The 17,270-nt window shown below is 45.8% G+C and overlaps 1 protein-coding gene across 4 annotated transcripts in view; it reads right to left on the bottom strand.

Moving 5' to 3' along the window:
• The window catches only part of BCORL1 (BCL6 corepressor like 1), a 916,214-nt gene that overhangs the window by 421,521 nt on the left and 477,423 nt on the right, over positions 1-17,270 (bottom strand). For all 4 annotated transcript variants that reach the window (XM_078688449.1, XM_078688448.1, XM_078688450.1 and 1 more), the window contains one exon: positions 3,420-6,155. In XM_078688449.1, the coding sequence (XP_078544575.1) occupies positions 3,420-6,155 (2,736 nt within the window). The remainder of the gene's footprint in view (positions 1-3,419; positions 6,156-17,270) is intronic.

Genomic DNA, 17,270 nt, shown 5'->3' with positions numbered 1-17,270 from the left:
GAGAGCGCCGTCTTCGACTTCGTAGAAGTGTGATGCGCCTGCACCACCGCAGCCTTCGACGACGATCCCGACGCCGAAGGAGAACAGATTGGAACCTTGCTTCTCGACGTCAACTGTGTCTTTCTCTGTTGCCTCACTGGAGACCTACCTCCTGCAGAGAGGCAATACAAACAAATTCTCTCCCTGTCCTTGATGGACCTTCTCGACAACTTCTTGCAGTGATGTCAGGTGGCAGAAGAGTGAGAATCAGAGAGGCAGAGTATACACACAGAGTGTGTGTCTGATCTAGCCTTCTTTTTGCCACACAAAGGGCAAGGGTCAAATAGGAAAGGCATTTCTGACAGAAAATAACCTTTTCTGGCACACCAAAAAGTTTTAGCCCTCACTCTAAAGTCAAAAGACGTCAAGTGAAACCACAAAATAGTAGAAACTTTCTGACAGAAAAGTCAAAAAAGGAAGAGTTGTGAATCCAGGGTCCTGGCTGAAGAAGCCGGAAAGAACAACTGACCTTGTCACCCCCGAGGCTTGCAGGGAAGCTGGGGTTCATGGCTGCCTTAAAGGCACAGTGCCAGTTTTTTTGTGTGCAAGTGCTTTCATTTTCTATGCTATTGGTTTACAATGCAGCCTCCAGGCTAACAATATCTGCTATTTTGCAGTTTTTCATGAGTTTTACTCATTAAGAAGAATTCAAGTGGGACTTGCCCTCCTGTGGTTTATACATTCATTATCTGTTTACAAAAGCAGTTATTTATTATTGCATTGTTTAGCCTCCTAGATGGGGGCTGCATTGGTATATATATATATATATATATATATATACACACACACACATCTATCTTTTTTTCGTACACCTAAAATTAAGCATACTTCATTACCACCGCTTGTCGGCAATACTTTACATTGGCACAGGTTTTTTGGGGAATCTCTATATTTTTAATTTTTTTATTGTTTTTTAGTTATCCTTGCATATTTAAACTATGTGTTCAGGTAAATTCAATTCAAAGCCATTAGCACATTTTCTTTGTGGAAAACAAGAATCATGTTTTCCTGTGACACACATGGAAACTAAAAACAATAGGACTTCTGTACTTGTTTAAAGTACACATACCGCTAGGAACCACGTGCACTGTTCTATTAAAATTATAGACAAAGATTTTTTATTTTAAATACTATCTGTACCTGGCCACGGGTTGCTGTGGCTCAGTCTGGTTAAATGGAAGAGAAAGAAAAGAGTAAGCGCACGTTTCTGATATGTTGATTTTCACAATGCTTGTGGGTATACAATATGTTTTTGTGACTACTGTCTCGATGCGTCCCTTGCAGTTGTTGCGCAGCAAGGAAATCGATAGGGTCTGTTCGGCCTTTCGAATAAAAACAATACGCGCGTATTCGAATCCAACGTTGTGTATCTATAAGCACGCGCTAATGTTGCAAAGTGAACCAACTCCTCCCCCCTCCCTCCACCCACTTCCCGGTCTGCCATCCTGACACCAACTGTTCATCCTAACATATGTAGACTATTGTTTCTATGCGTCCCCTGTAGTTGCTGCGCAGCCAGGGGCGTAACACAGGTCCCTGCAGCCCCCGCGGTGCCCTCGTCCTCCAGGGGGCCCCGTCAGCACCGCACTTCTGCTGGGGAGCTCGAGATTGAGTCCAGAGGGGGCCCCTTCACGTACCCTGCAGGGGGGCCCCCTCAAGGTTCGTTACGCCACTGAGTGCAGCTACCAAAATCGATAGGGTCTGTTCCTCCTTTCGATTAAAAACACGCACGTATTGGACACGCGCAAATTCGAATCCAACGTTGTGTATATATGAACACGTGCTAATGTTGCAAAGTGAACCAACTCCTACCCCCTCCCTCCACCCACGTCCCGGTCTGCCATCCTGAGACCAACTGTCCATCCTAATATAGGTAGGCTATTGTCTCTATGCGTCCCTTGTAGTTGTTGCTCAGCAGCCAAATCGATAGGGTCTGTTCTGCCTTTCGATTAAAAACACGAGCGTATTGGACACACCTGTATTCGAATCCAACGTTGTGTATATATAAACACGCGCTTAATCGAATCCAATGATGTGTCAAAATTCCTAACAATCTGAACAACTTTCAGAAGTCTAAGATTTTGAGCAAACGAACATTGACATTTTTATCTGTCTGTTCGGGCTTTCGATTAAAAACACGTGCGTATTTGACACGCGCGTATTGGAATCCAACATTGTGTATATAAAAACACGTGCGTATTCGAATCCAACGTTGTGTCAAAATTTCAAAGCAATCGGTGAAGTACTTTCGGAAGATTTTCGATTTTGAACAAAAACGCGTATTCGAATCCAACGTTGTGTCAAAATTTCAAAGCAATCGGTGAAGTACTTTCGGAGATTTGCGATTTTGAACAAACGAACATTTACATTTTTATTTATATAAATTTCTTGTAAATATGTAGCACTCAGGTTTAGACAGCTACAAGTTTTTCTTTTTACGCCATATGTTTGCCATAAAGAAAATAACTGTGATAGCACCTTGCAAAACCAGACACACTGATTTTTCCCATGCTCATTTTTTTGTAATGGAGAAACCAATCTTTAAACATTCCTTTAAATGAATGCCGCTACTATAATAGCACAAACCCAGAGTAATAACAGTTTCTAGTTTCCGCTGCCATACTGAAGTCTGAGTGAGGCACAAATGGACAGCTACTTGCATATTTCCTGCCACAAAGGCCCTTTTTCAGTCCAGGTTCTCAAGACAGAAGCCAGACTGCCACTTATTTACACATTCTCATTGAACAGAATTAGAAAATAATGGCACTGCTAGGTTCAGCTAAATTTATAATGCACAATATCTGATGGCATACTCTCGGAGTTGGTAGATACACAAACCTATGCACCTAATTGTAGGAGAACAAACATTTTATCTGACCCACAAACATGTTCTTGTATGAGAAGGAAAGGTTTGTATCGGCATCACTCTCTCATTCACATCTTATTACCTTCTGGCACTCTTCTATTATTGCACTACTTTGACATTTAACACAAGCCCAACCTTTCTGACGTTTTCACATATAGCAGCATTATTAGTACACTTTCTTCTCCCAGGTCAGAGGTACCCCTATGGCCATCAGCAGTACATCTGTTCCTGTTCAACAGGGGTTCCTTCCTTGTAGTCTTCCAGGTGTACCTTTACTCCCAATCATTCTGCAACCCCTGGACCAATATGCTAAAGCCAATTTAACAAAGACATTTTAAAGGGTGAAGTTGCACTTTTCATCCACAGATGCCAGGAAACAATGTTTACAAACATATGCAGTATTTCAACTTCAAATGAGCACACAAATAAAGAAACCTATGGAACTAACAAATCTGCATGTTACACTGGTCAGCAATATTGCCTTGTTGGCAGTTTAATATAAAAAAAAACTCACCTTCCTCTTATAAGGTTTGCTAGACACTTCGTCATCTTCCTTCATTTTGCATTTTGATTTCTTTTGAGCCCTCTTCCCAGAGAGGTCCTCCATCTGTCGCTTTGATTTGCGTTTTATTCCCACCTCCATGGTCTCTTTTTTAATTCTGTTTTTAACTTTGGCTTTTGTAATTCCACCGAAATTATTCACTGGCATCCATTCTGCTCTGCTGCGTGAAGTGGGTGACCCGTAAGCCTCATCACCATCAGTCTTTTCAATTTTCACTTTCGTCAAGTCCACTTCATGCACACAGTGCACAGGCTGATTGATTGTGCTATCTTCATTTACACTTTTGCTGCGACTGTGCCGGGACATCTTATCTTCTGGATCTTTCAGGGCATGGTCTTGATTTAGCAAAGGTGGGTTTTGGACATTTCTGAAGTTATGGGAATTGTTTGTGGGTTGATCATGTGATAAATAGGTAGCCAACACTTTGTTTTTGGGTTTAGTGTCCCCCGATTTCCGACCACAGTTCATTTTGAAGCCATCAATCTGCCCAATGCTAGTCTTACTTTCTTCAGCTCTGCCACTTTTACTGTCTTGTTCATTGGTTGCTTTATTCATAACAGTACTCGTGCTCTTGCTCCTTATATTACATCCCGTGGTGACTCCTCCTTTTGGCAAATTTGAATGAACAAACTTTGGGTGATCATCTGCTCTCAATTTAGAAGCCAAGAGAGCTTCACTTACGGGTTCTGTGTGCACAGGTTTGCACATCACACCTTTTGCTTTGGGATCATCTTTCAGAGAAGTTGATACAACTGTTTGTGAATGACCTTCCAAACTCCTTTCACTAGACCTTCTAACGGGTAATACAGTGGTGTCGGAAGGTTTTGGGTTGGGCAGCAGGGTGCATTTGCCATCTGAAGACGGCATTTTAGAAGCAGTACATGGATTCTGGATAGGCTGCCCAGTAGTTGAGATACCAGTTGATACAGAGACATGATATGTGGGCCAACTAACTGGTAAAACATGGGGAGATGAGGAGTTTCCATTCCCTGGACACCTAGTTTGAACAGTTGCTTGTACTGGCGCAGTCCACAAGGTGGTTTCTTTTGCAGCACACACGGAGGTCATAGAAGGAATCGGTCCAAAAAGGAAGGGCCGGTTAACTTGTTGTCCTTCTACAGTGGTTCGAATGGCTTTCTTCGCACAGGGGGCAGGATTTTTTTGCTCCCCCTGATCTATGATAGAGATGGATTCCTGTTTGGCCAAATGCCCCGATTCACTATTAATTTCCACATTGGAATCTTTTCTGATAAGTAGCGAGGCAGGAACAGGATTAGCCACCCCCACATAGGTTCCAGGTATAGTGCCAAGCAGAGAAGCAGAGCGTTTTAACCAAGATGTAGAGGAGGTCAAGACCTGAGAAGAACGAGTGTCACCATTCATCATGTACTCTGGAAAAAGTACATAGGGTGCAGTAGCACCAAGACCTGAAGTCCCAGTGCTGCTAGTGTAGCTGCTCTGCAAATGACGACGACTGCTGCAATCAGCCTTGGACAGGACAGTGGAGAGAACAGCTTTTCCACTTGTGTGGACTGGAGTTAATACTGGCATAGGAGGAGTTTTGCGTTGGTTGGGCGGGGTATGTTTTTGGCGGTTAGACTTGGAGGAAAGATCAAGAGGCATTTCATTACAATCTTGTGGAGAAACCATCTCACGTTCAAGCTGTGGAGGTGATTTCAATGGGGAAAAAGAACCAGAAGCTCCATCTGTATTCTGATCTATGTGACCTGGTACCCTATTCAATGAGTTGATGCTCAGCAAAGGAATTGGACTTCCACAACCTGCGGGAAGAGATGAATGGGATGATAGACACTGTTTGTTGGGAAGTGCTGTTGATGAAGTACAATCTGCATAAGAAGGAGGACAGTCCATAACAGTTGTGACATTGTTAGTAATGCTGGGCAATGGAGAGGGTGCAGAAGTGATGATCTTGCTGATTTCCATAGAAGATACCTTGGGATCAGAAGTTAGATGTCTTGCCTCTGAAGAGGCAAAGGCATATTGATGCAATTCTGTAGGAGCCATAATGCTAGTAAGACATCGCTCTGGAAGGTATGGTGGCAACACTGGTAGTGTAACAGAGGATGCAACGCCCAGCGTGCTTGGAAGGGAGGTGACACTGAGAGACTGGCCACAAGTAGAGGGTGGTATATAAACCAGTGGCTGGTTCGGTGTTAAAACTGTTCCAGATTGAAAAGGCAAAGGTAGTTTCTGCACAGCAGGGACCTGAGAAGTAGAGAAACAGATTCTGCTCATAAAAGGAGTGAGATTGCTGAATCCTGAAGAGACAACTGGATGGATGCCCATCAGTGGTTGTCCTGCCAACTGTACCCCAGAATTCAGTGCACTCTTGAGGTTTGTAGAGTGTTCAGCTTCTACTGACTGGAGATTAGCGGAAAAAGCTTCTGCCTGGTTTCCTGTGGGTAGGGCTGGTGTTCTGATGGATTCAGACTGTGCACTCTCCAGAACTTGAGGTCCTGACAATGTAAAATCAAGCATAATTAAATCGTCTTCACTTTTCAAAGGCAACTCTTTATCACTGGTGTCTGGTACTATCAGCTTTCCTGCACAATCAAGTTTTCGAGGATCTGGTGGCCTCTCCAGTTTTGTGTGCCCCGTTTTTGCTTCCACATTGCTTTCTTCATCGACCATTTGGGCATTCCTGCAGTTATCTGTTGTGAGCGCCACCTGAAAAAGACACAAATGCTTAAGATCATTCATATGGCTGACAAGTATTTTTAAACTGATTCACTGCATTTATGGTCACCAACCCATTTGTGAAGAAGCATTCTCTTCTTATCACGTTAAAATGTGAGAACATTATTAAAACAATACAAGTGGATTTCACAGACATGATGCATGATGGTATGGAATAATACCCAATACAAAACCAGTCCAAAAATTCATCACACCAGAGACCTCTTTTTAATATTATTTAACTATCTTCGATCTTGCTGCTCGGGAGCAAGAGAACATTGTCATTAAAAGTTTTTCAAGAATGGGAATCTAATTTTTTAGCACTGTGTTAGTCACACCAGTTAGCAAGAACATAATGTGCTGCTAGTAAATAATGTTTTCACTATGGATCAATAGAGGGGGCTAAATAAATTGTATGTTGAGCATGAAACAATGGGTATCTTAAGTTTTATTGTTTAACCCCTTCGCTGCTAGGCCTTTCCCAACCCCTGTCCTAAGCCTTTTTGTGGCTATTTGGGAGAGTTCGCGCATAGGCCCCTGTATCTTTTTGACCACATAAGGTATCCACGCCAAATTTGCATCCTTTTCTTCCAACATCCTGGGGATTCTGGATTCCCCTGGAATATTTAATTGGGGGGACCCAGAAATAGCCAAAATGCAGTTACATTTGGGTTTTATGGGAAAATAGTGCTGCAAATGAAAGCATCTGGGGTTTTCCCTACAAATGGTATCAAAAAAGGGTTTGTGGGGCTGAAATCACCATTTTCCCAGATTTTAGGGAATGACAGACTTTTGTCAGAAAACCAAAATCTTTATTCAGTTTTGCCATTTTTCTGGGACATAGCCTATTTTTGCTACTTTTTGTGCGTTCAGCCTCCTTCCAGTTAATGGTAGACATGGATATGAAAGCAATAATGGATCCTGGAAGGCTATACATTTCTGAAAAGTAGACAAAATTCTGAATTCAGCAAGGGGTCATTTGTGTAGATCCTTCAAGGTTTCTTCATAGAAACTAACAGTTAAATATAGGAAAAATTGAAAATTAGTTGAAAAAACAGCCTTTTGTGTCAACGTTTTCACCTGTAACTTCTTCTAATCATGACAGCTCTTTGAACGCAATATACCATTACATCCGCTAGTCCTTACTGGTTGTGGGGATATATAGGACTTGTAGGTTCACCAAGAACCCGACGAACCCAGAGCCAAAAAGAAAACAAGTTACTTACCTGTAACTTTGGTTCCCCAGTATTGGTAACTTTCATAGATTCCCATGCTTTGTATCATTCCCCGTCGTCGGAATGGGAGCCTCGGTAGTATAAAAACCATAGAAACAAAAGAGAAACCTAGGCCTAGGCCTCATCTCATTTTGTATCCTATCACCCTCTTTTTGTAAAAAGAGACCAAACTTTTGCCAGGACCAATCAGAGCAGCCTCACCCTCTAGAACCTTCCTGAGAGAGCTCAGAGCCTCAGATTTTCGTAGCCGATGTGCAAACCGCCACTAACTCTGTAAAAAGACTGAGCTTTCCCAGGGGAGGCGGGCGGGCGCATGGGAATCTATGAAAGTTACCAATACTGGGGAACCAAAGTTACAGGTAAGTAACTTGTTTTCTTGCCCCAGTATTGGAACTTTCATAGATTCCCATGCTTTGTATCAGAATAGCTAGCAGTAAAGTACCAAGAACACATTTTGTAAATACATGGCATCACATAACCATATAAGCAATACATATAGCATAGCAAAACAAACAAAATGTGCTCACCCGGATGGAGGAATCGTAGGGAAAGCTCACCTCTCAATGAAAAAGATTCCGCAGGACTGCTTGACCAACAGCCGCGTCGTCTCGTCCTGCAGACTCCAGGCAGTAGTGTTTCGTGAAGGTATGAGTACTGCTCCACGTTGCTGCCCTGCATATGTCCTTAATGGCAACTCCCGAAAAGAGAGCCACAGATGATGCCACCGACCTCGTGGAATGTGCACGGACTCTTCCGTCCAGCGGCTTGCCTGCTTCCTGATGACAGAATTGAATCGCACTTGAGATCCAGCGGGAAATGCCACTCTTTGTCAAAGGCAATCCCTTTAGTGGTGCGCTGTAGGACACAAACAACTGAGTTGACTTCCGAAAGGGACGTGTGCGCTCCAAGTAAAACTTTAAGCTTCGCTGAACGTCCAAAGAATGTAGTGTGCGTTCCGCAGGTGTAGAAGGGTGCGGAAAGAAAGATTTCAGAATCAAGGGTTCATTCAAGTGGAACTCAGATGGCACCTTTGGTATGAATTTCGGATTTGTCCGGAGAACAAGACCTTCTGTTTTAAATTGCAGGAATGGATGCACTATGGAGAGTGCTTGAAGCTCACCCACTCGTCTTGCTGACGTTAAAGCCACAAGGAGGGCAAGTTTCCAAGATAGGAACTTTAAGTCTGCTTTGTGTACAGGCTCAAACGGAGCCTTCATGAGTTGCGCCAAGACAAGGTTGAGTTGCCACACTGGTGGGAGGAGGACGGACTGGCGGATACATCCGGAATAATCCCTTCAAGAATTGCTTAACAACCCTAGAGGACCATATGGAAGGACCTGAAGAACTGCGTCGATACCTTGATATGGCCGCCAGATGTACCTTGACCGATGAATGTGCCAAGCCAGATTTGGCCAGAGACAGTAAATATGGCAACAATTGATGAGGTTGGGAAGTGTAAGGATGGAGACCTTCCCGTTGACACCACAAGCAGAACCTCTTCCATTTCGCCATGTAAGTCTTATTGGTACTTGGTGCTCGGGCTTGAGCCAAGACCTCCCTGCATTCCTGAGATAGTGTCAGCTGACTGAATTCTCTGTGTTCAGGAGCCACGCCGTCAAGTGGAGCGATCTCGGGTCCAGATGGTAAACCTGCCCCTGACTCCTGGACAAAAGGGACGGAATGGGTTTCAACTGAATTGGAGGAGCTCGGGAGAGCCTCAGAAGCTCCGTGTACCAGAATTGTCTGGGCCATGCTGGAGCAATTAGAATCATTTCGCAGGGTTCTGCCTTCATTTTCTTGAGAACTCGAGGAATGAGGGGAATTGGAGGAAAAGCGTAAAAGAATGCGCTGTACCAAGCCATCGAAAGAGCGTTCCCCAGGGACCCCTGATGGTGAACCTTGCTTGCGTAGAACCGGCATTTGGCGTTCTCCGGTGAAGCAAAGAGGTCGATGGCTGGCGTCCCCCAAACGGAGAACACCTTGTCTAGAATTGATTGATTCAACTCCCACTCGTGAGTCACTTCTGTCTGTCGACTCAAGGCATCCGCCCTGACATTGAGAGTTCCCGCCAGGTGCTCGGCTCTCAGAGTGATGTTGTTTAGAATCGCAAAATCCCAAATCCTTTGAGCTTCTGTGGACAGAGTCTGTGATTTGGTACCCCCTTGTTTGTTGACATAGTGCATGGCCGTCGTATTGGCCGTCGTATTGTCCGTCCGGACCAGCACTGAATGGTTGCGAACTCTGGGCAGAAAAGCTTGCAAGGCCAACCGAATGGCCGTCAGTTCCAGGAAATTGATATGGCACTGGCGCTGTCCTGGACTCCAGTGGCCACTGACTTGAAGCTCTCGGAGAACTGCACCCCAGCCCTCCAATGAAGCGTCTGTGGTCACTACCATGGGTGAAGGTGAACTCCTGAATGTTAGACCTTGGGCGATGTTGCTCTTTAGAAGCCACCATTCGCTCGCCTTTCTCATCGCTGCTGTCACCACCACCTTGTCGTTGAACGACCCCTGTGCCTGGCGCCATTGCTTGTCTAGCTCCTCCTGCAGAGGACGCATTTGCAGCCTGCAATGTGGTACCAATGGTATGCAGGATGACATCGACCCGAGAAGGGATTTGTATTGGCGGACCGACAGGAATCGTTTGCGGCAGAGTAGTCGAGCAGAAACCATCAACTTTTGTTGTCGCTCCTCCGAGGGACGAGCAGTACATTGCGTGGTGTCCAACACGGATCCCAGGAATCTGGCTGTTCTGGAGGGCACAGGACTGACTTGCGTTCGTTCAACTGAAGACCCAGGCAACGGAACAAATGGATGCAAGTAGAAACTGCCTGAGCGGTTTCCTGGAAGGATGGTGCCTTGACGAGCCAGTCGTCCAAGTAAGGAAAAACCTCTAGAGATAGTCGTCGAAGAACAGCTGCCACCGGTGCCAACACCTTGGTGAACACTCTTGGTGCCGACCGAAGGCCGAACGGAAGCACTTTGAACTGGAAATGGCTCTTTCCCACTGTAAAGCGAAGGTATTGTCTGTGAGCTGGGTGTATCGGAATATGGAAATACGCGTCTTCTAAATCTAGCGACGCCAAGTAGTCGCCCGGATTCAAGAGAGGAAGAATTTCCTGGAGGGTGACCATCCTGAACGAGAGCTTTACGAGATAGGTGTTGAGCTCCCGAAGGTCTAGAATGGGACGACAAGTTTCTGCAGTCTTCCGCACCAGGAAGAATCTCGAATAGAATCCCCGGCCCCTCTGAGAGAGAGGAACCGGTTCTATCGCTCCTTTGAGGAACAATTGATGGGCTTCTAGACGGAGTAATCCTAGATGCCCCGTGCGGCTGGCGTCCGGAGCTCGTGTTGGAGGAAGGTTGTGGAACTCCAACGTATGGCCACTCTCTACGATCTTGAGGACCCACTGGTTCGATGTTATTGACTTCCAACTGTCCAGACAAAGGGATATCCTGCCCCCCACCGATGTGATTGGGAGGGGAGGAACAGTAGGTAGAGCCGGGAGGCCGCTATTGGCGTTTGGCGTTGTCACGACCTTGTCGATGTTGACGGCCCCGCGGAGGGTGGCGAGAGAAAGACGCCGATTGCCCCTGTCGCTGATCTGAGTATTGGGGTTTATAGGACTGGGAAGACTGTGAGGAATATCTTTGCTGGTTTCCTCTGTAAGATGCAAATCCTCTACCTCGTGCGCCCCTAAAGGGGACCTTGCGATAGGTGAGTGACCCCAAAGACTTAGCCGTGTCCGTGTCTTTCTTTATATTCTGCAGGGTATCGTCCACATGTTTCCCGAACAGCATCTCCCCATCAAATGGGAGATCTAGGATTCTGTTCTGAACTTCTTGACGAAACCAGGTGGCCTTCAACCAACCCTGGCGCCGTAGCACAGCGGAGCCTGCCAAGGCTCGAAACGCCGTGGAAGCAATGTCCATTGCACAATCAATCACTTCTGCAGAAGACTTTTGCCCTTCTGCAAGCACCTTCTTGGCTTCTTCCTTTGTGGGATCTGGTAATAGCTCCACGAAGGGTTCCATGTCGCACCACATCTGGCGGTCGTAACGGCCTAAGATGGCAAGAGCATTTGCCGCTCTAACTAGCAAGCTGGCCATGGAGGAAAACCGTTTTCCAACATTATCCAGACGTCTGCCGTCCTTGTCCGGGGGTGTAGTCAACGGTGTGGACGGATTCTTCGACTTGCTTTGGGCCGCCTGAGAGATGACTGAGTCAGGCTTCGGCTGACCAAGAAGGCAAGCTGGACTGCCATCCGGAGCCCTATATTTCTTTTCCAGCCTGGGGAGCACTGGAATCACCGTGGCTGGACTCTGCATGATCTTCATGCCCTCCTCCCATACATGCTCAATGATGGGAATAGACTTGACAGACCTCCGGTATTGTTCTTTAAAGTCATAAAGGAAACATTCCGATTCCTCTCTTGAAATAGGTAAGCCAAACCGTTTTGCTGCTCGCTCCATGAGATGGTGAAAACCCCCGATATCCACCGGGGGGGAGACGGACGTGTCACGACCCGAGGCGTCCGGATCTTGTGGGCCACTGTCCCCCTGATCCAAGTCTGGGTCCTGTAACGGATCAACTAAAGGATCCACCTGCATCACTTCTTCATCCGAAGAGGTATCTTGATGGACCGTCTGAACTGGTAAGGGGTCTGGTGTACGGACCCGCACCAAATGTGTCACCGGCGGTGGTGAAGAGGACACCACTGGAACAGTAATAGTTGGCTGCACTTGTGGCTGGATTTGGGGTGGAGGAAATGCAGACTGTCCAGGCATTTCCGACGGAAACCTTTGACGATAATCCTGAAGCATCATTTGCAAGTCCGAAATAAGCGAAGAGGGCATGGCCACCATGCCCTGTCCCAAGACCGGTGTGCGTCGCTCATCCTGGACATATGGATGTAACTGCTGGCCACCTGCCTGCTCACAATACTCTTGCGTGTCCGTCTCCTGCATCTTGACATGCAAGTCCGAAGGACTATAGGCAGGACCATAATTATCATCATCATCATCCCCCATGTCATCCTCGTCCGATTCATCATCCAGCAGCATATTCGGTGGATGTGAAGAAACTCGTCGCGGAGAAGTCATCTCCGGCGTAATTTTCATCTTCTGAATTGGAAAAACTAACTTTTGACCCGTCGACGGTCTCGTAGACGGTGTCGTCGTCGCCAGAGCAGCCGTCGTCGACGGAGCCGTCAGCGGAATCGTCGACGGTAACATCGCCTTCGTCGACCCAATCTTCGTCGTAGACCCCATCGTCGACGGTCTCGTAGACTAACTCGTCGTCATTATCATCATCGTCGACGTTGAAGTGGTGGTCGTCGTCGACGTAGTGTTCGTCGTCGACGCTGCCGTCGACAGTAGTTTGCTCGTCGTTGTCGTCGACGTGGAAGACGTCAGCATCGACGAACTCGGGACCTTGAACGTCGACGAAGTCGTCGTCGTCGAAAAAGCTGCCGCCGACGATCCCGTCGACAGCGGAACAGAAACAGCGGGAACTTTGACAGAAGTAACGGTCGTCGACGTACCTGGTGTTTTCGTCGTCGACGGACGCTGTTTTCTGTCCTGTCCAGATCCTGAAGTGACAGCAGAGTGTTTGTCACTGGATTTACTCTTTTTGGATGGAGGAGAAGGGAGAACACCCTCCTTTTTGTCCTTTAAGGCTGTAACACCTCCAGCAGCCTGTCCCTGCCTCTCCTTTTCACTTCCGTGAGGAGATTGAAGGGGACCAGCCTTCTCAGACCTATCAGAGATCTTGTGAGAGGCTTGAAGAGGGGGCTCAGATGTAGAAGCAGCAGGGGGAGACCTACCCCTCTTCCTTGATCTGTGAGAAGAAGCAAAAGATGTGGAATCCTCCTCATCTGAAGAGATCACCTCCTTGCGAGTCTTCATTTTCTGTAGCCAGGTTAACAGTCGACCTTCCCTGTCACGAAGGGTCTTGTTCGAGAAGGTCCTGCAGATCTTGCACTCTGTGGCCTTGTGGTCCGGAATTAAGCAATAAATACAATTGTCATGCTTATCTTCCACAAACAGGCGTTTTTTCCCACAAGAGGCACAGGGCCTGAACAAGGCCTTCTTCTCCTTATCAGACATCTCGATGTTGTGAAGAAAAATTGAAGAAATAACCAGAAAGTAGTTGAAAACTGAGAAGAGCTCAGTGGAGACTCCCTAGCACAACGTGCGGTAGAAAAATCTGAGGCTCTGAGCTCTCTCAGGAAGGTTGTAGAGGGTGAGGCTGCTCTGATTGGTCATGGCAAAAGTTTGGTCTCTTTTTACAAAAAGAGGGTGATAGGATACAAAATGAGATGAGGCCTAGGCCTAGGTTTCTCTTTTGTTTCTATGGTTTTTATACTACCGAGGCACCCATTCCGACGACGGGGAATGATACAAAGCATGGGAATCTATGAAAGTTCCAATACTGGGGCAACTGAGCAGCGACTTGCAATGGCTTTTTATTATGTACCGGGTATATAGCAATTATTCTGGGAAAATGTATACATGGAAAAATCAGTATGAAAGACACCTATGTATTTCTGAAATTTAGAGTTTAGAAACAGTAGATATTTGCACATTTCCGAAATTAGGAATACTCAGACTAGCATTTGAATTATCGATCATTTTTCAAAATTACTTCTTTTTTACACATTGTCTCATTTGGAAGGCAGAAATGCATCGAAAGTCAATAGGTAAGTTGCTTTACAAATCTGAATTACCCTAAGTCTCCCGATAAAAATGGTACCTCACTTGTGTGGGTAGGCATAGTGCCCATGACAGGAAATGGCTCAAAACGCAACGTGACCACACCACATTTTCCCAATGAAAAATTACCCTTTTTGTGCAAAGTGCCTAGCTGTAGTTTTTTAATCCTAGCTCTGCCGGCACAAGGGGAAACCTAGCAAACCTATACATTTTTGAAAACTAAACACCCAGGGGAATCCAGGATGGGGTGACTTGACTGGCTCTGTCCAGGTTCTGTTACCCAGAATCCTGTGCAAAACTAAACAAAAGTTAAAAAACCCACATTTTCCTCACATTTCTGTGGTGGAAAGTTCTGGAATCTGCATGAATCCACCCACCCCGCGTTTCCCAAAGTCTCCTGAGAAGAATGGTACCTCACTTGCATGGGTAGGCCTAGGGCCTACATCAAGAAACGGCGCAAAACGCAAAGTGGACACACCAAATTTCACAGCGAAAAATTACCCTTTTTTGGTAAAGTACCTAGCTGTAGTTTTTTATTTTTGTTTTTTAATTATACTTATTAGCATTTTTCATAGTTGCATTACAGCAACAGTTAAAATCAGGAATGTGAAGACATTTCAAAGTCAATACCACAGCATCAAGTTCTTTATTATAGTAGTAAACAGTGGGACGCCAGTATCATATCCCATTGATCCCCCTCTGGTTCGCCCTTCCCAACCCTCTGCCCAGCTCAAGACCTCACTGGGATTCAGTAAGCTTAAGTCCATAGTGTTTAAGCCACGGCTTACATATTCTCCAGAACTTTTTGGGACAGCCCCTTGCCTGATACGTCGTTTTCTCTCCCAGCATATACATGTCCATGCTTCGCTACCATTCAGTCACTGATGGGCATAGCACCTCCCCCTGTGTCCTGGCCAGGTCACGCTTTGCCAATACCAGTCCCAGCTGGAGTAGCAATACTTTTGTCCTAGGAAGATCAACCTCAGTTTTAATTCCCAGCAGAACTAACTGCGGGTTCAAGGGGATCGTCCCCTCCAGAATGTCCCCTAGTTCTTCTAACAGATTCACACAGTACCTCTAAATCTGGGAGCATTCCCAAATCGTGTGGAAGAAGGTACCCTCCGGCGCTTGGCAGCGCAGGCAGTTGGGTTTCTCTGCTCTCCCTATTCTATGTAGACGTGCCCTATCTTAATATGCCCTGTGTAAATACTTGAATCGGATCAATCGTAGTCGCGATTTAATGGCCATTTCGGGAGGATGCATCAGTGCCATTTCCCAATCCAGATCCTCTATTTCTCCCACATCCAGTTCCCACTTAGCCTTCAACTTCTGTAAGGAGTCCGGTTTGTTATTGAAGATGGTCCTATATGTCCATGAGACTGCCTTATCTGCTCTCTCTCCCATCAGGATCCATCTTGGGAAACTAGCAAACCCAAACATTTCTGAAAACTAGACACCAGGGGGAGTCCAGCGATGTATGGCTTGCGTGGGTCCCCAAGTGCCCTTGAATACTGAGGGTCCCTGGGGGCGAACTAACCCACCAGGTATGTCCAGTAAGTGCCACAGAGTTGCACTGCAGAGAGGTGTAAAATGGGGCATGGCCTTGGACCACCTCTCTGCAACGCAGCTCTCTGGTGCTTACTGGAGGTACATGGTGGGGTAGTTGGACGCAGGGCCTCTCAGGATTAAAGGGGACTTCCCCAATTTAAAATCCGCCAGAGGGCGTGTTTGCACACGTCACCTCAGGCCCCATCCCCCCCTTCACCACTGTGTAAACACGGATTATGAGATGTTATTTTGCATGCCATTACTTCGCATGCTATTACTACGCGGTTATTACTTAGCAATAACCATTACTACGCAAGTTTTTACTTCGCATACCATTACATTGAAAGATTTAATGTATGCGAACTAAAAACTTGCCTAGTAATAAAAATGCTATGCGAAATAACAGGTCATATTTTTAAAAAATGTTTAAAACACAACACTATAAAAAAATACACTACCCTACACATCTAAAACACTACTAAAACCCTACACTAACCTACACTACTGACACACCACTACACTACCCTAAATCACTACCCCTGCACTAACATACACATTCTCCTACTTCGCTCCGTACACTCACTATATAAAATACACTACCCAACACATCGAAAACACTAAAACACTACTAAAAGAATACTAAAACACTACCCTACTGTAACACCACTACATTACCCAAAACCCGAAAACACTACCCCCAGCTGCACTAACATACACATTCCCCTACTCCGATCCATACACTCATTCACTACCCATCACAACCTGCTGACACTACACTAAACACTAAATCAGTAAACTACACTACACTAACACTACAACACCACCCTAAACCATAAATCAGTACCCCCTGCACTAACATACACATTCCCCTACTCCGCTCCCTACACTCACTAGATAAAATACACTACCCAACACATCTAACACACTAAAACACTACTAAAACACTACACTACCTTACTGTAACACCACTACATTACCCAAAACCGTACATCACTACCCCTTGCACTAACATACATATTCCCCTACTCCGCTCCCTACACTCATTCACTACCCATCACAACCCCGACACTACACTAAACACTAAATCAGTAAACTACACTACACTAACACTACAACACTACCCTAAACCCTAAATCACTACCCCCTGCACTAACATACACATTCCCCTACTCCGCTCCCTACACTCACTATATAAAATACACTATGAACACATCTAAAATACTAAAACACTACCCTACACTACTGAAAAACACTACATTTCCCAAAACCCTAAACCACTACCCCATGCACTAACATACACATTCCCCTACTCTGCTCCCTACACTCATCACTACCCATCACAACCCCCTGACACTACACTAAACACTAAATCAGTAAACTACACTAACACTACAACACTACCCTAAACCCTAAAACACTAGCCCCACAACCCCCGACACTACTCTACACTAACACAAGTACACAACCCACTACTCTACACTACACTAACACAAGTACACAACCCACAAATCTACACTATACAAACACAAGCCCCACTTACCTCTTACCACCCGTTGTTCAAATGTTCTCCCCCTTCCGGCTTCCTCCATCGTGGGCAGGCGCAGAGTGGC

The sequence above is a fragment of the Lissotriton helveticus genome, chromosome 4_1 (assembly GCF_964261635.1).
Source record: "Lissotriton helveticus chromosome 4_1, aLisHel1.1, whole genome shotgun sequence".
NCBI classification, from domain to species: Eukaryota; Metazoa; Chordata; class Amphibia; order Caudata; family Salamandridae; genus Lissotriton; species Lissotriton helveticus.
The sequence above is the reverse complement of the archived record's forward strand: the minus strand, read 5'-3'. Positions and strand labels throughout refer to the sequence as shown.